This window comes from Manihot esculenta, chromosome 9, assembly GCF_001659605.2.
Source record: "Manihot esculenta cultivar AM560-2 chromosome 9, M.esculenta_v8, whole genome shotgun sequence".
In the NCBI taxonomy this organism is placed as follows: Eukaryota; Viridiplantae; Streptophyta; class Magnoliopsida; order Malpighiales; family Euphorbiaceae; genus Manihot; species Manihot esculenta.
This window is the reverse complement of record NC_035169.2, coordinates 22213078-22232027: the sequence shown is the minus strand read 5'-3', so window position 1 is coordinate 22232027 and position 18950 is coordinate 22213078. Positions and strand designations below refer to the sequence as shown.

The following is an 18950-nucleotide window of genomic DNA, read 5'->3' as shown; positions in this document are numbered from 1 at the left end:
AAGAAAAAGAAAAAAAAAAGAATTATTTTAAAGAAATAAATTAGCTGTTGAGAAGTGCACTAAAAAGAAGAAGAGCAATGGTAAGAAGTTTGCCAGAAAAATGCAACAATAGTGAGAAAGTACACCAAAAATTAATGAAAATTTGTAAAGAAGTGCTTCATCAACAAAAAACAAAGCAAAAAAAAAAAAAAAACTAGAGCGATGTGCTCTACAATTACTTAATTTGGAGTTTTTAGCAAAAGCATTAAGGAGAAATATTGAAACAAGCGATACATTTGCTTCAAACTCTAAATTTTCTATAAAGTTTCAAGAAATTTACTTTATGTTTTTTTATTTGATTTTAGCTCCAAATTCCAACTGTAGAAGTAGATTTTATTTTATTTAAACTTATAAGAGTAGTCCTTAAAGTAAGGTGCTTAGATGATTAGATAGAACCATGAAATATGCATGAAAGAAAGTAGTAAGATATCATATCTTGTTCTAACAAAATCTTCTCTCTTTTTCTTAGTTTTCTCTCCCTTCAAAATCAAACAATTGTAACTATGAACAAAATGTAGAGCATGTGCTATCCGTTCTTTATATATATAGATTTTTTGTTAAGAAATTTGACCTTTAGATCCAAAAAACACACAAGTTTGGAAATTCAATCTTACTTCCCCTTTATTGAATTAGTCCATCAAGACCTTAGTTTAAATCTCCATGTAGTCTTAATTCTTAATCCTTAAATAGAAAGTATGGGAACTAAGCCTATGGGAAGTATGTGAATTGAGCCTTATATGTAAACTTATTGATTAGTTTGGTGTTTTGTGTTGGATGGCCTTGAGTTTAATTAAACTTTTCATTTTGAAAACCTTTTTCGGTTTGCATGCAGTCAGTTTATAGTTGGAAAATAGCTTTTAATCATTAGAAAACTAATAGGTGAACTTTGGGCATCAATTAGAATATATTAAATTTGTATATTGGCAATTTGAAAATAAATTGTTGATGCTTGACTAAAAAATGCATATTAGATTTTTAGCATTATTGAGTTGCTTTGATGATTGAAACTATAGTTTATTAAGCTGTTGAATTTTGTGGGACTATTAAAGTTCGGCAAAAAGTTCAAATCCACCACTCATTTATTACTTGAAGGCTAAACAAACTCAACTTAAAATTTCGGCTCATATTAACCCTTAGCTATTTATAAAAGGCCAACTAAGGCCTAATTTTGTCAAATACAAGGCAATTGAAAAGCACACTCCATAAAAAGTAATAAAAAAGAGAATTATTTAATATAATTAAATATAAAAAAATCCCATCAAATAAGAGAAATACATAATATATCGCTTTTTCATATGGACTTCACTTCTCTTTCTTTTTTTCTTTCACCTTAGTTCATTATATTTTCATTCTTATCACTATCTCATTTTCATCTTTATCTAGATAAACAATAGTTTTTCCAAGTAATGTTAGTACCTCTAAAACTTGTGTTTCTAATAGTTACCTCACTATAAGAGTGGGTTTTGCATGGATGAAAGTGAGAAAAAAAAGGATGAAATTGAAGGAAAGTACTAATCCAAATACATGGACATTTATAAAATGGGAAACTTTTGATTTGTTTCCATGTTATTAATCTTATGGAAGAAGCTGAATATGGTAAGAGTTGAGTACAATTAGTAAGTATAGTGTTAAAAGAAGCTAAATAAGGCATATTCACTAGTTTATGATGGAAGAAAATAGAGCAGAAGGGGTATCACAGTAATTCTTATACCTTCTCTGAGGCAAAATGATCGGTTCCTCTAGGATGCTAAACATAATGTAAATAAAGAAACATAAAAAATCATAGCTGAAATATGGTGAATAGAAGTCCACAAGTAGGTGAACAACTAGTTTCAAAAGCAAATATGAAAACATGAAAACACTATAAAATAGAGATATTTAAATTATAAAAAATACATGAGAGGTAAAAATAAATAACTAATATATGACAAGAATCTATATATTGATAAAAGAATATCAGCAAACGTTGAGCTCTTCAAGGAAAAATCATTTCCTAATCCTTATTTTCATGTTATAATTTAATGTTTGTCCATGAACAATAGGAAAAAGAGGTCCTACTCTGAGTCTTGAGAAGATCTTCACGACTATTGTTTGTTATACTAGTAAAAGTTACACAAAAGGACTATAAATGAGTTATACACAATGATTCCAAATAAGAAATTTTAGCTAAAAATTATTTCTTAATGTGAGCATATATATAATATATATATATATATATATAATCAGAATTTCACTTAATAAATAATAAGCAAATGGAAAATAAAAAGTTTTTTATCAATCTTATTTTGTAAGAAGGTTAGTTAAATCATGTCTTCACATAGTTTTGCCAATACTTTTTAAAATGACCATTAGGAACAATATTATTATATTTCATGGTAACTTATCTTACAGAGCCATGAAAATGCAGCACTTGGAGGAAGAATCTCTCTTGGCTGCAAACAACTATATATATATAAAGGAAACAGAATGCATCCAATAAAGAATTCATTGAAAACACAAATAAAATTTTTAATACATCAATTGTATACTTGCTTTAGCTTAAATAACTATATTGCCTCAACAATAAAGTGAACTAAGCACCTAAAAAATCTAGGAACCAAACCTAAAGGTAGCTTGTATGGTCTAAAATTGATGAAATATCCTTGCACTTTCTATTAGACTAAAAACAATTATGTCATGTTGTCTTACAATGAAGCTTCTTGCTTGTTTTATAGAGCTAATGTAGTGAAATCTGAAATTAATTTCTAGGAGCTGCTTAGTTTTATTTTATAAGAGTTTTATTCCACTTTGAAGCTTGAACTACTTATTTTAATTGTTTTTTTCTATCTCTTTATTATTCTATTACAAATTTATTCTATTCAATTGCTTCATTGTGCGGTGTATCTCAAACGCTAGAAGTTTGACATGTTATTGCATTGATCCGGCCAATCATCAAGAGTTTTAAGGAAATATGGGCCAAATTTTGAAAATGGGGTTACTTAGCTCCCGACTAAAAGTTCAAGGGTGGATTTGACCTTATTGTCATTAAAGTTCTTTTGTTGTTAGTGAGTTGTAGAATGTTCAAGTTTGTTACTAAATCAAAATCTGACTTCAAGAATCGAAAGTAGATTTTAACCACCAAAGCCCATTTGTTTTAGGCAACACTTAGGAAGACAAAACTCAAGCTTCATATTATCCAAAGGATTTTTAGCCACCTAAGTTGCCATCAAAATTTAAACTTCAAATATGTTCAAAACACTATTGGTAACTGAAGAATGCAATAAAAACATAAGTTTTAGCTCTATCCAAGGAACTTTCAGCCACCAAAACTGCTAGTAGAAGTCCCCTACATGCTTTTAAGGTGTTCTAAGAGTAGTTTTAGTAAGTTTTTAATAACAAAAAGAAGTGGAGTCTAGTCTTTCATTTTAAGTATACATACACACAAATACACATATTGACTTAAGGAACCAAAAATATCAAGTATGACATAGCTAAGCCAAATTCTCAGTTGTGTAGTAATCTATAACCCCTGGTTTGACATGAATAATTTTGCAAAAAAAGAATTCAAATGAATTGTTACAAAATCATTCATGATATTATCTCCCTACATGCTTTTAAGGTGTTCTAAGAGTAGTTTTAGTAAGTTTCTAATAACAAAAAAAAGTGGAGTATGGTCTCTCATTTTAAGTATACATACACACACATACACATATTGACTTAAGGAATCAAAAATATCAAGTATGACATAGCTAAGCCAATCCTCAGTTGTGTAGTAATCTATAACCTCTCGTTTGGCATTAATAATTTTGCAAAAAAAGAATTCAAATGAATTGTTGCAAAATCATTAATTTTTTATCTCCATATATGATGAAAAAAATTTTAAGTTAAAAAATTTTGAATTCTTTTATTCCAAACAAGAATTTTGCAAGAATTGAATTGAATTCTTACAAAATTATTGATTCCAAACAGAGGATAAGAGATGAGTAGAATTACAACTTATATATTAAAGTATTAAGTTACATCAGCATCTCTACATAATATTCTATTTTCATGTTTATTTAGGGTGTATGTCTACAGATCATTATTATATTATATTTATTACATATATTCTTTGTTTGTGTTAGATGTTAGATAATTCATTGACCTCTCGTGTAAATACTAGATGAAGCTTATGACTAGTCCCTTAATATTATATTAAGGAAAAGTTTAGAAAGGCCTATATTACTACACCTGGTATTAGAAATTATATTATGTTATATCAAATAAAAGTCTTATGGAGCCCCATGTGGATTAGACATAATAGAATTAGAGAGGCTACCAGTGATAAGTTCACATTATGTGAAATGTTTGTGTTTTAGAAAAGCATCATATGTATCCATATTCATAAATATTAAATGATACAAAAATATAAATATTTTTATTCACTAAGCTATATATCTATATGTGTAGCTTATCCCTTTTCTTTAACCTCTAAGGTGGTGAGCAGTAAGACAGCAAACCTGTTTTTAGAAGAAGTTAGAGTTAATTTATTTTTTATTATATTTGATGTAATAGAGATAGATGTACTTGTAATAACTATGATGATTAGAATATTGTGCTTTGTCTTAGTGACATGTTATATATACTTTATATTATGTAAGGATTTCTCTTTTATGATCTCTTTGAGAAAGTCATATATAAGTCTAAGTACTTTTACATTATGTATGTTTATATTTTGGGTCAATGGTTTATGGACTTTGTGCAGGTATGATTAAAAAAAATTTATATTCATAAGTATTTATGTACTTAACCCATGAGATTTTTGAGTTAGGTTATATAATCATGATTAAGTTGAGCTTATTATAGGTATTAGAGGCTTTAAGCTATCTAATTCTTTAGCACGAATAGAGATTTTAGTTTGACATTGTCATAGTAAAGATTGCTAAATAACTCTTTCAATTGCCGTGATACCTTTTTCTGTAACTATACCATAGTCTTAAGAACTCATGAAGCATTCAATTCCTTAAAAATATTTTGTTATTTCACTATCCAAACAACATTTTTAATGGAAACTAGTTTGGAAGCTTATGAAATAGACAATGTTAAACTTACTTTGGAGATTGATAACTCTTTTATGGTTAACTATACAAAATGTTGAAGATGATATAATGGAGATATGAGTTTGTTAAGGAAAATGGTTAGTATACAAGAGAGGTTTGATAGGCATTTGGCAAATAAAGCTTGCAAATGTCACTACAAAAAAACAGACTATCAGTGACGGATTTTTCCGTCGCTGATAGTCAAAAATCCGTCGCTGAAACTTTCAGCGACGGATTTGCAACGGACTCAAGTCCGTCGCTTAAAGTCATGTCGCTAATTTTTTCCGACGGATTACATGTCCGTCGGAAATATTAGCGACGGATTTCCGACAGATCTATACTCCGTCGGAAATATTTCCGATGGCTTTTCCGACAGAAAACTCAGTCGGAAAAATTTAGCGACGAAAACATTTTGTCGCTAAATCCGTCGGAAATTCCAATTTATCCAATGAACATTCCGTCGATAATCCGTCGGAAATAATTAGCGACGGATATTTTCCGTCGCTAATCCGTCGGAAATATTAAGGCATTTTAAAAAATTTTCTCACAAATCCGTCGCTAATCCGTCGCTAATATTTACATATTCCCTGTTAAAATTCAATCACAAAAAATAAATCCCTGCTTTTATTTACATATTCCCTATATAATCAAATAATTTATAATTAAGAATCATATTGAATATAAATCAAATATCATTAATAATAATTATAAGTAATGTTAATAATACTCAACAATATTCAGAATATTTAAAATAAATTCATAATATTTACAATGTTCATAAAATTTAATATAAATTCATAATACTTAACAATCTTCATGAAATTAAAAATAAATCCATTATACTTAACAATGTTCATAAAACTAAAAACTGATCTATGAATTTGTTGAACCATCTGATAGAGAAGTACAATCTGCAGTTGGATTATGCGGTGAAGATCTTTTTTTGTTCTTCAATGATTTCATCTGGTCTTTTATTTGCTTTTCTATCTGCACTCGCATTTGCTCTTGCATTTGCTCCATGTCTTGTTTCATTTTGACCCGGTTTTGCTCCAATATTTGTTCAACCTCCTCTAAAGAAAACATAGTTTGAGAAGGTCCTCCAGGATGAGCTGATGTGCATGAGAAAGAGGTAGTTGGAGTTCCAGATTTTGCAATATCAGAAGATCCAAAACCATAAACCCTCCCTTTACTACTTCCAGAAATTTCAATCCACTTATTCAAATCAAAAGCAGACTGACTCTCACAATTGTCATTCACATTTTCAGCAATGGCAGTCAAATAAGCTCCCTAAGTAAAAAAAGAAAACATAATCAACATTTCATGCACCATACACAACTAATGATAACATAACAAATAGAAAAATAATGTGATTATGATAAACAAGCAAAAACTAACTTACATCAACTCGTTGTGATTTTCCATCAATGAAAACACCTTGACTCCCCTTTTTTGTATGAGTGGCACGAAATAGTTCAAGTTGAGTTGGTTGCCTACCTAACTTCTTTGCCTACAAAAAAGAAATAATCACACAACACAAGATGCACCACAACACAATATGCACGAATAATATATAGCCATTTATATAAAAACAAAATTGTATAAATGAAAGTAAGGAATAAAAAGTTATACCAATCTATACTCATGAACCTCCAGTTTTATTGAACCACCAGAGTGTTTTGTAATTGTCCCATCTTTTTCTACGTTTCTATTTGCTTTACCAGCTTCTGATTTCTTTCTCCACTCTGGTGTACTCCAATATGCAACAAGTGCATTCCATATCTCTGCCTCCATCCAATCTGGTCCTAAATTGTATAGATAAGCAACATCTGTCTTTTTGTGCTTACGCAACAATTCACTCCTAACTCTATTAAGAATGTCTCGCAGTCTTTCTTTTCCTACCTTTTCCCAAGCAGTTCGAATCATATCTTCTTCACTCTCATCCCATACATATCGACTCTACAAACAACAATTAGTGTTATGTAAATTTAAAAAACTTAAAATGCATATTACAAATTTTAGAATATAAGTTGTATTTACCCGAAAAAGTCCGAAGAGCTCGTCTTTTGTCTTTAAAGGTATCTCTGACCAAGTTTTCCATGGAGCAGTGTAGCGCATCTTAATGTCATTACTGATTGATCTAGTAACTGTGGAATCTAGAAAACTACAATATTTTTATACATAATGAGTAGTTGTAAGTAATAATACATATTAAATCAATAGCAAAAAGTTGTATATGACTTACACATTTCCTTTCAATCTGATCAATTGTCGATCAGACGGGTTTGATGGGATAGGATGTCCCAAGTTCGGACCTCTAGTTCGAACTGATGATGATGATGATGCGTTTGCTTGCCCCCCTAATGCTGCTGGAGTATGCTCCAGTGTTTCCTCTTGCATCTGTACTGGCTCATTTGTTTCATTCATAGAGAGCTGCTGGCTATGTCCTCTTCCTCTAGATGATACTGCTCTTCGAGGCATCTGAAAAAAAAAAGTGTCCATTAGTTTCAATTAACAATAAAGACAACCAATATATAAAACAATAATCAAATATTAAGTCTTTGAATATATATAAAAATATGATATACTTTACAATGTATCATTCAGAATCATCTTCTAAGTTGACATCATCATCACTATCAATACAATATATATAAAAATATGAAGGCACGTAAAGTATAGTTTATTATTACTTAACAAATAGTATATATAAGTATTTATGAATAACCTAGAATTATATAAAATAAAATTTTTAATTCATTTTAAAATTCAGTTAGCAATGGATTCAATTTATATAAATATTTATGATTGTTAAAAAAATATTTATGTAAATAATTAATTGTAAATATTTATGATTCCCAATCCCCTAGAGTAATGAGAAATGCATTTTTGAAAGATAATTGTGTTTGAGTATGTCCATCAACCTGTAACTAAAAAGCAGATTTTGGTATTTGCATGGTAGCCCAACAATTAAAAACACTTAATGGGCTTTTGAGATTTTCATTTCAGCATACTAAAATTGTAATTGGTCTACATGCAAAATAACTAACTTTTAGGCTCCTATTGTGTCCTGAACAATATTTTTTAAAAAATATATTTTATATTTTTAGTGTTTGAATCCATAACAATTTAATTAATAAAAAATATTCTCTTAATTATTTTATATTTTAAGATTCTTATTAAAATCTATATATATAAATTTATTAATGAATTTTATTTTTTAAATTAAAAAAATAAATTATTTTAATAAACAATATTTTTCACATAAAATATTTTTCATAAAAAATATTTTCAAATACAATATTCAAATAATTGATCATGAATTTTCTATTCACTTTCATGTTTCAATTTCATTTACTGGGCTTTGTTTTTATATTGTATTTATTTGGCTTTTTGTTAAATAATTGATTGGGCTTCTGAGATATAATTTTTTTTTACTAAATAATTATGCTATTGAAAATTTATCTTACCTATTTAAATTAATTGTATTTGCCAAATATTATTATTTCATATATGAAAAAAAATTCATGTTTTTCTTCTGATAAGGTTGAGAAGAAATTCTAAAATCATAAATACTTATATAAATTTTGTTAACCTAAAATTTCAATTTAATGTGAAAACCAAATAACACATAGCAAACTATTTAAATTGATTGTATTTGCCAAATATTATTATTTCATAAAAAATTTATCTTACCTATTTAAATTGATTGTATTTGCCAAATATTATTATTTCATACATGAAAAAAAATTCATGTTTTTCTTCTGATAAGGTTGAGAAGAAATTCTAAAATCATAAATACTTATATAAATTCAGTTAACCTAAAATTTCAATTTAATGTGAAAACCAAATAACCCATAGCAAACTAATTTAAGCAAGCAGAGACCAATTGCATATTCCACAAAGCAATTCACTAACTTACCTCGAGTGGCGACGATCGGCAGCTGCAGCAGCGGGTGGCAACGGCGGCGACGGCGAGGGGACAGCGACAGCGACGGCGACGGTGAGGGGACAACGACGGCGAGACGAAGGCGCGACCCGACGGAAGGCGCGACAGCGATGGAAGGCGCGACAGCGACGGAAGGCGCGACAGCCACCAGCGACAGCGACGGGAAGAGCGGCGACGGCAAAGGCGGCGGCGGCGAGAGTGGCAAGAAGCGGGAATGGGCGCTGAGGGGCAGAGAGAGGCAAAGGGCGGCTGAAACTAAAAGAGAGATGAAAAGAAGATTAGGTTTTCGCTTTTATACTGTGTTCTTTTTCTGACGGATTAGCGACGGAATAAATTCCGTCGCTAATATTTTAAAAATCCGTCGCTAATCCGTCGCTAATCCGTCAGAAATTTAAGCATAAAGTATTCGTCGCTGATCCGTCGCTAATTCCGTCGCTAAATTTTTTTTTTCCGACGGAAGTTACTTCCGTCGCTAAATCCGTCACTGATACCTTGTTTTTTTGTAGTGTGTGGATAGTCAAGTGGTCTCTTTCTCCCTTCATCTATTCATTCCTGCATTTTAGGTCTATGAAATTAAGGAGAATGGTTTCTTGCTGGTCTATATGGGTAGTCTAAAGAGACGTTAAAGTATCGTACTTTTGATCTTTTAAGAAGCATTAGACAATCTATTACTTATCCTTGTCTCTATGGAGTTGAAATTAATGAAATTTCAATCTCATAAAGAAAAAAATAGACTACCATACCTTCTACAGGCTTAACAACATTTTAGGATGTTCTCTTGAATTATTCATTAAAAAATTTAGGTTAAAAGATTGGATAGGTGTTTAACAAAGAAAGTTTGTCAAGAGTTCTTCAATGATAAGCAAATTTTCTATCTTTCAAGATAAAGGTTTGACCATTCTTCATTATAAGTGTGTCCACTAAAGTTTGTAGATGTAATAACTAAAAGGGAAAACTTTTTCAATTTGAAAAGATGTGGATGACAAATGGAGAACGTTAAGATATAATGAAAGAGAGTTGAACAAAGGGATATCATGTTTTAGACATTGCTAGTCATCTTAAGAGTTATGCATGTTTTAGATATAAATAAAAATTTATGGACTAAATCTTTGATTTATTTATTTAAATGAAACATTAAGAATCTCAATTTTTTATTTTAAGGTTAATTTTCTTAATTTCTTAACCTAATCTTAAAACTAAAAGCACAATTTTTTAAAATTTTTAGAAAAAATATAAAAGAGTATCCTATGATTTCATCGATTTTCTACTTCAGGATTTGTAATTTATTTTAGGGTATATGATTCAGTTTTATATCAAAATAATATCTCATGATATCGTGTCATTTACAAATAACGACAATTTTTAAATTTCAAACTAATATGAAATTGAAATCACAAACTATTATTATGATATAAAATTGAATTAGAAACCTTATTGTAAACCATATACTCGAAATAAAAAACTAATGAAATCATAAGGTATTTTTTTTGTATTTTTCTCTAATTTTTTTGTCAGCTAAATTTAAATTGAAATTTCTGAATTAATTTGGATAAAAAAATAGAAAATTATGAAATCAAACTTTTTGAAAAATCATTTTTAAAGTAAGGTAAAATAGGTTAAATAGAATTAATAAAGATATAAGTGATTGGCTGGGCTGATTTGATTAACAAACAGGTTTCCTTCTTCAAAAATTTAATCTAAAAATAATGTAGTTGTAGTTAGTAACCGGAACTAAACCAATAAAATTTAATTATTTTAGTATAGATTTATTTATTTTGACTCGATTATCAGTTAATAATTTCTAAAAAAATATCATTGTGGTTATCAATTTAATTATCTTTAATTTAATAGTTGAAATAATTGAAATAGTCGAATTTTAAATAATTAATATATTTATTATAATTTTATTTATAAATACTATTTTAAATATTGTATTAATAATATTAAATTTATAATCATTATTTTTCACATAATTATATTTAACTTTTTTATTTCTATTGTAAACTTAAATTTACATTTTTCATAATATTTACAAATATTTTCAGAAAATTTAAGTGAATTTTTTTTTCAAACTAATTAAATTGCAAAAATAATAAAAAAAATATTATACACTGAAAGGGGTGAGCATTTGGTCAATTCTGTTCAAAATCGAACCTAACCGAATAAATCAAAAACTAAAATTTTGATATTTATAAAAATCAAATCGAATTGATTTTGGTCAAAAATCAAACCAAATCAAATCGATTTGATTCGATTTGATTTGATCGATTTGAATTTTTAATAAATTTTTTATTTTTTATACTTTACTTATTTTAAAATTTAATTAAAATATTTTAATTTTAGTAGGATCTAATCTCTCTATACTATTGAAAATAATATAGTATTATCACTAATCAATTTAATTTAATTTTTTCGATTTTTTTTAATAAAAATCGAATCAAACTGAAATAACTAAAATTTTTATAATTAAAAATCAAACCGAATTAAAATAGATAAAAAATTAAATTAAAATTTTAAATTAATTCAATTGAATCAATTTATTTAAACTAAATACTCTTCATCCCATACTGTTAGGTAGAATGTTATGAATTATAAATTTAAAAAAGGCTAATGTTCAACTTTTACCTAAATTTATAGGGATGTTGAATTTAATATATTTCTAATTTTTTTATTTCAAACAGTCAAACTAATCTAGAAATTTCACTTTACAGAATTAATTTAATTTAAAAAATTAAGATTTTTAGCCTACATTTTTTTAATTTTTAATCTAATTTAAAAATAAAAAAAAATCAATTTTAATTTTCGTAATTTTTAAGCAAATTAAATTTAAATGATAATTTTAGAGCACTTTAAAAAAATTGAAATAATTTAAATTAAATATTCTAACAATTGCAAGAATTTAAAAAATAATAATAAATTAAAAATTGTTTTGTTAGAAACTATGATATCTGTATTCCGACGGCTCTGTTCGGAAAAGGGTATTGTTGCAATTATGAGTAATTTGGGGGTGCACAGTCCAACTCAGAGACCTTATCAACGGGTAAGAAGACAGTTGACAGGTAAACGTTAGCTGAGATTCGCCCTTTTGGTTTCGTCTGTCATTCTTTTTCAAATTACACTATATCTAATTTAACTTCTGAATTTTATAAAAAAAAAATCAATTAATAAGTTAATCTATTTATTACTAATTTTTAATATTTAATCTTTATTTATAAAATTTAAAAATTAAATAATTATAATTTTATAAATATTAAGTGTTAAAAATTAACATAAAAATTAAAATGTTAAATAATTTTTTTTATAAAAATCAAAATCAAATTATATATTTAACCTTTAATTTATTAATTAATAAAGGTATTCTTTAATTTATTAATTAAATAATTTGTGTTTTAGAAATTAGCCTATTTACAATCTCCGTTTTGCTTTTATCATACACTTAATTCCTTCTCACTCCCTAATTTTGTTATTATTTATAATTTCATCTGTTAATTTTATTTCTTTTAATCTTTTTCAGCTATAGGAGAGAGAAATAGAGCAGTAGAGATAAAGGAAAAAGAAGATAATGGATGAAAGTGTAATTAACTATAAAATTGAAGTATTAAACTGTAATAATTAAATATTCAAAGATTAAATAATTAGTTATTTTTTAAAAATTAACAACAAAATAAATAGGACGTAAATGTAATAAAAATAAAACTAAAAGACTAAATAGCTAATGTAGCTAAAAATAAAGTTGAACTGCGACTGATTAATCTGTAAAAGAGGAGTGAGGTGATTGACACCTATAAACATTTACTTCAATACTCAAATTATTAAATTAAAAAAACGAACGGATGTAATGAATTATTTTTTAGTTTATACGCATTTACTTTTATACTATAAAAAAATATAGTTGATTATCAAATTTCTTGAAAATCCGTCTGATGTCATCTAATAGATAGAGGATCCTGTCCGTATTTATAAGTGTTGTGAAAATTTATTAGATTATATCCACTAACAGTAACTTCCCATTGACACTCGACCTATTTGAAAAATAGAGTCTCAGTGAAGAACAGAGCGCTACAATATTCAGATTTTTTTTCTATAAGTGGCACATATAGCGACCCATATCAATTTATTAGACCCACCACATGACCTTTTGTCATAGAGATAAATTCATAATTTATTTTAGATAATTATTATATCTCATTCATAGCGATATTTGAAATACGGATCAAACAAAATCTAGCCTAAATAATAAATTTTTCTCAAAATTTTTATGTGCAAATAATTTAAATTAAACAAATTTTAAAAGTAAATTATCAATTTTCACTTTAAATGATTGAAAGAGTTTTTAGGTAACATTGTTGTCTTAAAAATTCAAATAATCTTTATATTTTTTTTTCAAATAAAATAATTTTTAATTTAATACCATTAAAATTAGCTTTGTACTAAACCCAAAATTTTAATACAAAATACGTGTTTTTTTTTTGGGGCATATATCTCATAGAATCATTATCGTCACAAGAAAGTTTGAAACAAAGTTTTTTATATTAGAATTAATTAGCTTTTAAAATATTTGCAATTTTATAATTTTTTATTTAAAGCATGAATTTTTAGAATAAGAGAATTAAATAGCGGTGGATTCTTCACCCGTGAAATGGTGATAAGGCCAAAAGACTATATGGCCATAAAAAGGTTGCTGAGAGGTATAAATATAATAGGCTAGGGTTAGCATATTCTGTTTTAATTGAAAAAAATTGATTAAATTAAATTAATTTAAAATTTTAATTTAATTTTTTATTATTTTGATTTAAATTTTAATTTTAAAAATTTTAATTTAAATCAGAAAAATAAAAAAATTGAACTGAACTCATCGATAATAATAATATATTATTTTTAATAATATAAAAATTACACCATAATTAAAATTAAAATATTTTAATTAAATTATAAAGAGTTAGTGAAAAAATATTTTTAATTTTGTTGCAATTACACTATTTTTTATCAATTAAAACTTAATTTTTTAGAGTTGTTCTAATTGTATCATGATGTTACTTGCGCCGTTAAAAACATTTATGATGTAACTGATCACGTCAATATCATGTCATCTCATCAGATCAGCAAAAAATTTTATATTTTATTTTATTTATAATTTTATCTTATATTTTTATTTTTTACTAATTAAATTCTATCTTTTTAATATTTGACCAAATATACTTAAAAGTGACTTGTATAGTTAAAGATTTACAAAATTATGAAAGTTATTTTTTTACTATTAAATATATTTAAAAATTATTATTTATATTATTATTTAATTTTTTAATTTTATTAATAATTTTATAATAATAATTTATCTTATTTTATTTTAACTAAAATCATTACCAATTGATTTTTCTTGAATTTGTCTAATATGTTTACTATTTAGTATTATTTTTAAAACTATAGTTAAAAAAAAATCTTATTAAATATATTAGTGATGAAGTATTAAAAATTAATTTAAAATAATATTTAATATGATTCAATTTTAAAATATTAAAAAAATAAAAGTATAAAGTATAATTGCAACAAAATAAAAAGTACAAATCTTTTTAACAATTAACTCACATTTAAAATATTAAAAATAAAATTTAAAAAATAAAAAGTCTAAACGATCAAATCAAATCAAATCGAATGAATTTAATTTGATTCAAATTGATTTTTGTCTAAAATCGATTCAATTGAATTTTTATAAATATTAAATTTTAATTTTTAATTTATTCAAAATCGAACTGATTGAATGCTCACTCCATAATAGATTGTGAGTTTAATATACATAAGATCAGAATGAATTTAATAATTATTGAACTATATGATTACTAAGAAATTTATGTAAAATTAATTAAATTATATATACTGAATATACAAATTTATATATAAATATTTAATCGAATAATTATTAAATTTATTTTCATAAGATTTGTTGTTCTTGTAGCCTTATTCTACCTTATTCTAGAAAAAGAAAAAATTTTTAAGGGATTAATTTGATCTATATTTAATGTGATTAATGGGTTATTTATGTAAATTTCTTTTTTTTAAGAAAATTGTATTTTTACAGTGTTATTCTTGTAGAAATTTTCTTAAAATTAATAATGTGCATATTCAGAATTGTGTTAACAGTCATAAATTTTTAAAATTTTCAACTTTTTTTCAAAGAAATCTATCTTATACTTTGTCAATTAATTTATTTATACCAATATTATCAAACGATAGAGTACAATTGTTTAAAAAAATTAAAGTATAATTGTTACTATTATTCTTAAAATTATAAACTTGTTATAATTTCTCTACTTTATTTTTAATATTTTTAGAAAAAAAAAATTATATATATTCGATCAAAAGTAAAGAAAATACTAATATTAAAAGAAAAATATACCGTATTTTTATTTTTTAAATAAAATAATAATTTATGTTTCATCAATAATAAATATCTTGAAAACATTAACACTAAGAAAATTATATTTTTATAAGTAAAAGAAATTTATACTTTATTATAGTAAGACAACTATATAATAATATAAATATTATTGACATATAATAATATAAAAATTTTATTATAGCTGATTGTTCTATACTTTGTGTCATGGTTTTGGGATTGCAAATCCTATGTTATAGGTCTCTTTCTCATTTGTTTTGCATTTGCCTCTTTTAACTCTCTTTTAATTTCCTTTCTGTCAAACAACTTACTTAAATCTTAAATTATCGTCTCAGTCTTTCTTGATCATTGTGTTTTTCAGGATCTTAAGTCAAAGTAGATTATTAGTTATAATAGTAAATCTAGAAGTTCCTACGTTCTTGACCATGGGGTACCAAAGTCTTTCATATATTCTAGTTTCTCAACTCATTTTGAAATTTATTATTGATTAGGATATCCTTCCTTACATGTCTTAAAGAAATTATGTCTCCAGTTATAATTAATGTCAAATTAGAATATATCTCGGGTCAGTTTGCTAAACATCATTATTTATCTTTAGTTGCCAAGTAAGTAATTGAGCATCACCTCCTTTTGAGCTAGTACATTCTGATATTTGAGATCATTGTCTATTATTTTCAAGTTTGAAATTAAGTATTTTGTCACCTTTATTGTTGTTGATTAATCTTATGTTATCTAATTATATTTGATGATTCATGATTCAATGTATTTTTTTATATCTTTTGTGCCTTTTGTTTTGAACTAAAACTTAGTTTAATATTTATAACTGTGTATTACAAAGTGACAATACCAAAGAATGTTTTTTAGAAAAACTTTTAGACCTTTATGACAAAATAAAATTTTTCATCGATCTTTTTATAAGGATACACCATCTCAAAATGGTGTTGCAAAAAGAAAAAATCGAGATCTTCTTAAAATAGCTTGAACTCTTCTATTTCAAATGACAGTTCCAAAAAAATTTTAGGCAGATGCAATTTTTCACAACTTGTTTCTTAATTAATCAAAATAGTATTTCTCATTCTATTTTATTTCTATCCAAATCATTATTTTTTATTGAATCTCGTATATTTGGTTGCATTTATTTTGTGCGAGATGTTCATCCATAGTTCTCTAAATTTGATCTTAAATCTCTTAAATATATCTTTGTTATTCTATATTTAAAAAAGGCTACAAATATTTCTACGTAATCTTTAATTATTATCTTATATTTGTAGATATTACATTCTTTTAGTCTATTCTTTTTTTTTCTCTCTCTCCATCTCTCATTTATTAAAAGATGATTTTATTAGTATATTTTTTTCTCTCTCCGTCTCTCATTTATTTTTTTAGACTGCCGCCACCAAAAAAGCAATCAAGATAGTGTCATCGGCAAACTACTACAATAATAGCGGTAAGACCATAAATCAACTCACTAAAGTCTAAGGAGGTAAAAAGAGGTACGTACAACTCAATAAATCCCGAAAGAACTGGATCCAAAACAAAGGAGACTTCTATTACCATCTAGTTGAGCTAGTAACACTCGTAAGTATAAGCATTTCTTTGTAAGCCACACTAACACTGAGATTAAGGATCAATCGTAAATCTAAACAGTCATCGATGAATGAGAGACGAATACATTCTTCGAAAATCCATCCATGCCTTCCGAGTTCTCTCCTGTATAAACGAAATAAAAGAAAATCAATAAGGCAGCAGACCATGGGAGACTAAGTTTACGAGTACAAAAAAAAATATAGTCCTTTATGTATTAAAATGCAAAATCAAATGTTTTTTTTTTCGGTCTCCCTTAATATTTGTTAGAAATTACATTAAACATAATTAAAAAATAAAATAAATACATACATATATAATCTACGTAGTATATGATATATATAAAAGTGAGAATGAGTGGATAAATTTTTAAACTAATTAAAATATCCTTAAATTATTAATTATATAATATTATAAATAATTTATTATATTATATTATATTATATAATTATAAGTTGTTATCAAATTTTATATGAAAGTAATAAAGACTCCGATGAAATGTTGACTCTAAGAAAATCTTACGGTGGTATAGAATTTGAACTCATAAAAATTCTATAACGAGTGTTGAACTGAGGATATCCCATGCCAAATAAAATGGTGTAAATAATTTATTATTTTATATTATAATAATAAGTTATCAAAATTTTTATGAAAATAATAAAAAATCTATACACTAATACTATTTTAAATTGAATTAAATTTAATTAATATTTTCATAAAAAAATAACAAATAAAAATTATCAATTTGGTGTGGAGAGTACTGAAATTTAGTGATTTTCTTTGTTTTTTCTCTATTATAGAGCCAACCAATAATATATAATTTCTTTTATTTATTGGAACAAAATAAGAAAAGAATTGAGTATTAAGCGATGATAATTTGAAAATGTTGCATAAAATCATTATTAAGCAAAAAAATAATTTTAATTGATAATGAGGTAAAAATAAATAAAATTATATAATTTATTATGTGATATTTTAGTTTATATATTTCTGCTTTTCAAGAATAAAAATATATTTTATTTTTTAAATAATAAAAATATTAACTTTTATTTTATTTTTTCAAGAAATAAAAACATTAACAGTAATGTTTATCGATGGAGGAGAAAAAATTAAATATTTTTTAAGAAGGAAACACCTATACCATCAGTGATGGTATAGTGAAATGATTTGATACTAAAAATATCAATTTCATGAAAAATATGGATAAATTTATTAAGAGCAATAATACAATAGGTATATATTATTTAAATATTTTTATATTATATATTATGTTATACGTTAATTAATTTTGTTAATAAGTAAATTTTAATATTAACGTTTTATAGATATTTTAACAGCAATTGTTGATGTGAAGTGGGTATATAAAAAAAGCACAAAAAATAGATATTATAATTAAACATAATATCAAGATTATTTTATTAAATATAATATTAATATATTTATTGATGCTACTGTTTAATTATATTCATATTTTTTAACGTTAGATTCAATAAAATAACGCAGATGGAGTTTTTAAAATTTTACGTAATGAAAAGACAAAAGAGAAATCAACAATAGATATATTAAATATCATGGCTTCATTTTATATATATATGAATTTAAATAAGTTATTTTTTTGTGATTTCGATAGCTATCAGAGTGGAAAACATGATTTTGTCGTTATAAAATTTTTAAAAATGTTTATGCTCATCTTTTTTACAATATCTTACTCGTCGAGAAACTCTTTTTATGACAATAATTTAGAGGATATTATGGTGAAATGTGATTTCTTGATGGTAATTCAGACTACTACTGATCGTATTATTTTCCTTATTTATACGAGGTCCGATCAAAGATACTCAAGAATTCTCTAAATTTTTCAGATAGATCTCTTTCCTTAACGAACATGAAGATGGCAATAAGACAGCACATTCTCTGGCTTCCAAAGCAC

At 25.6% G+C, this 18950-nt stretch overlaps 1 protein-coding gene across 1 annotated transcript; it reads right to left on the bottom strand.

The window, feature by feature from the left end:
• Positions 1-5859: 5859 nt before the first annotated feature.
• On the bottom strand, positions 5860-10487 carry LOC110623249. The gene is made up of 7 exons (XM_021768177.2): positions 10473-10487; positions 9016-9297; positions 7339-7574; positions 7134-7257; positions 6726-7052; positions 6496-6603; positions 5860-6383 (listed from the first exon to the last, which is right to left on the bottom strand). Exons 1-7 carry the CDS (start codon positions 10485-10487, stop codon positions 5970-5972), a joined length of 1506 nt encoding a protein of 501 aa, XP_021623869.1. The 3' UTR covers positions 5860-5969.
• Between the last annotated feature and the right edge of the window lie 8463 nt (positions 10488-18950).

Bases quoted from the DNA above. Each gene is read 5' to 3' on its own strand.
- LOC110623249 (XM_021768177.2), bottom strand. The intron at 7,575-9,015 runs GTAAGTTAGTGA...TTTTTTTTTCAG, and splicing joins GCCGATCGTCGCCACTCGAG to ATGCCTCGAAGAGCAGTATC. The intron at 7,053-7,133 runs GTAAATACAACT...TGTTGTTTGTAG, and splicing joins AGCTCTTCGGACTTTTTCGG to AGTCGATATGTATGGGATGA.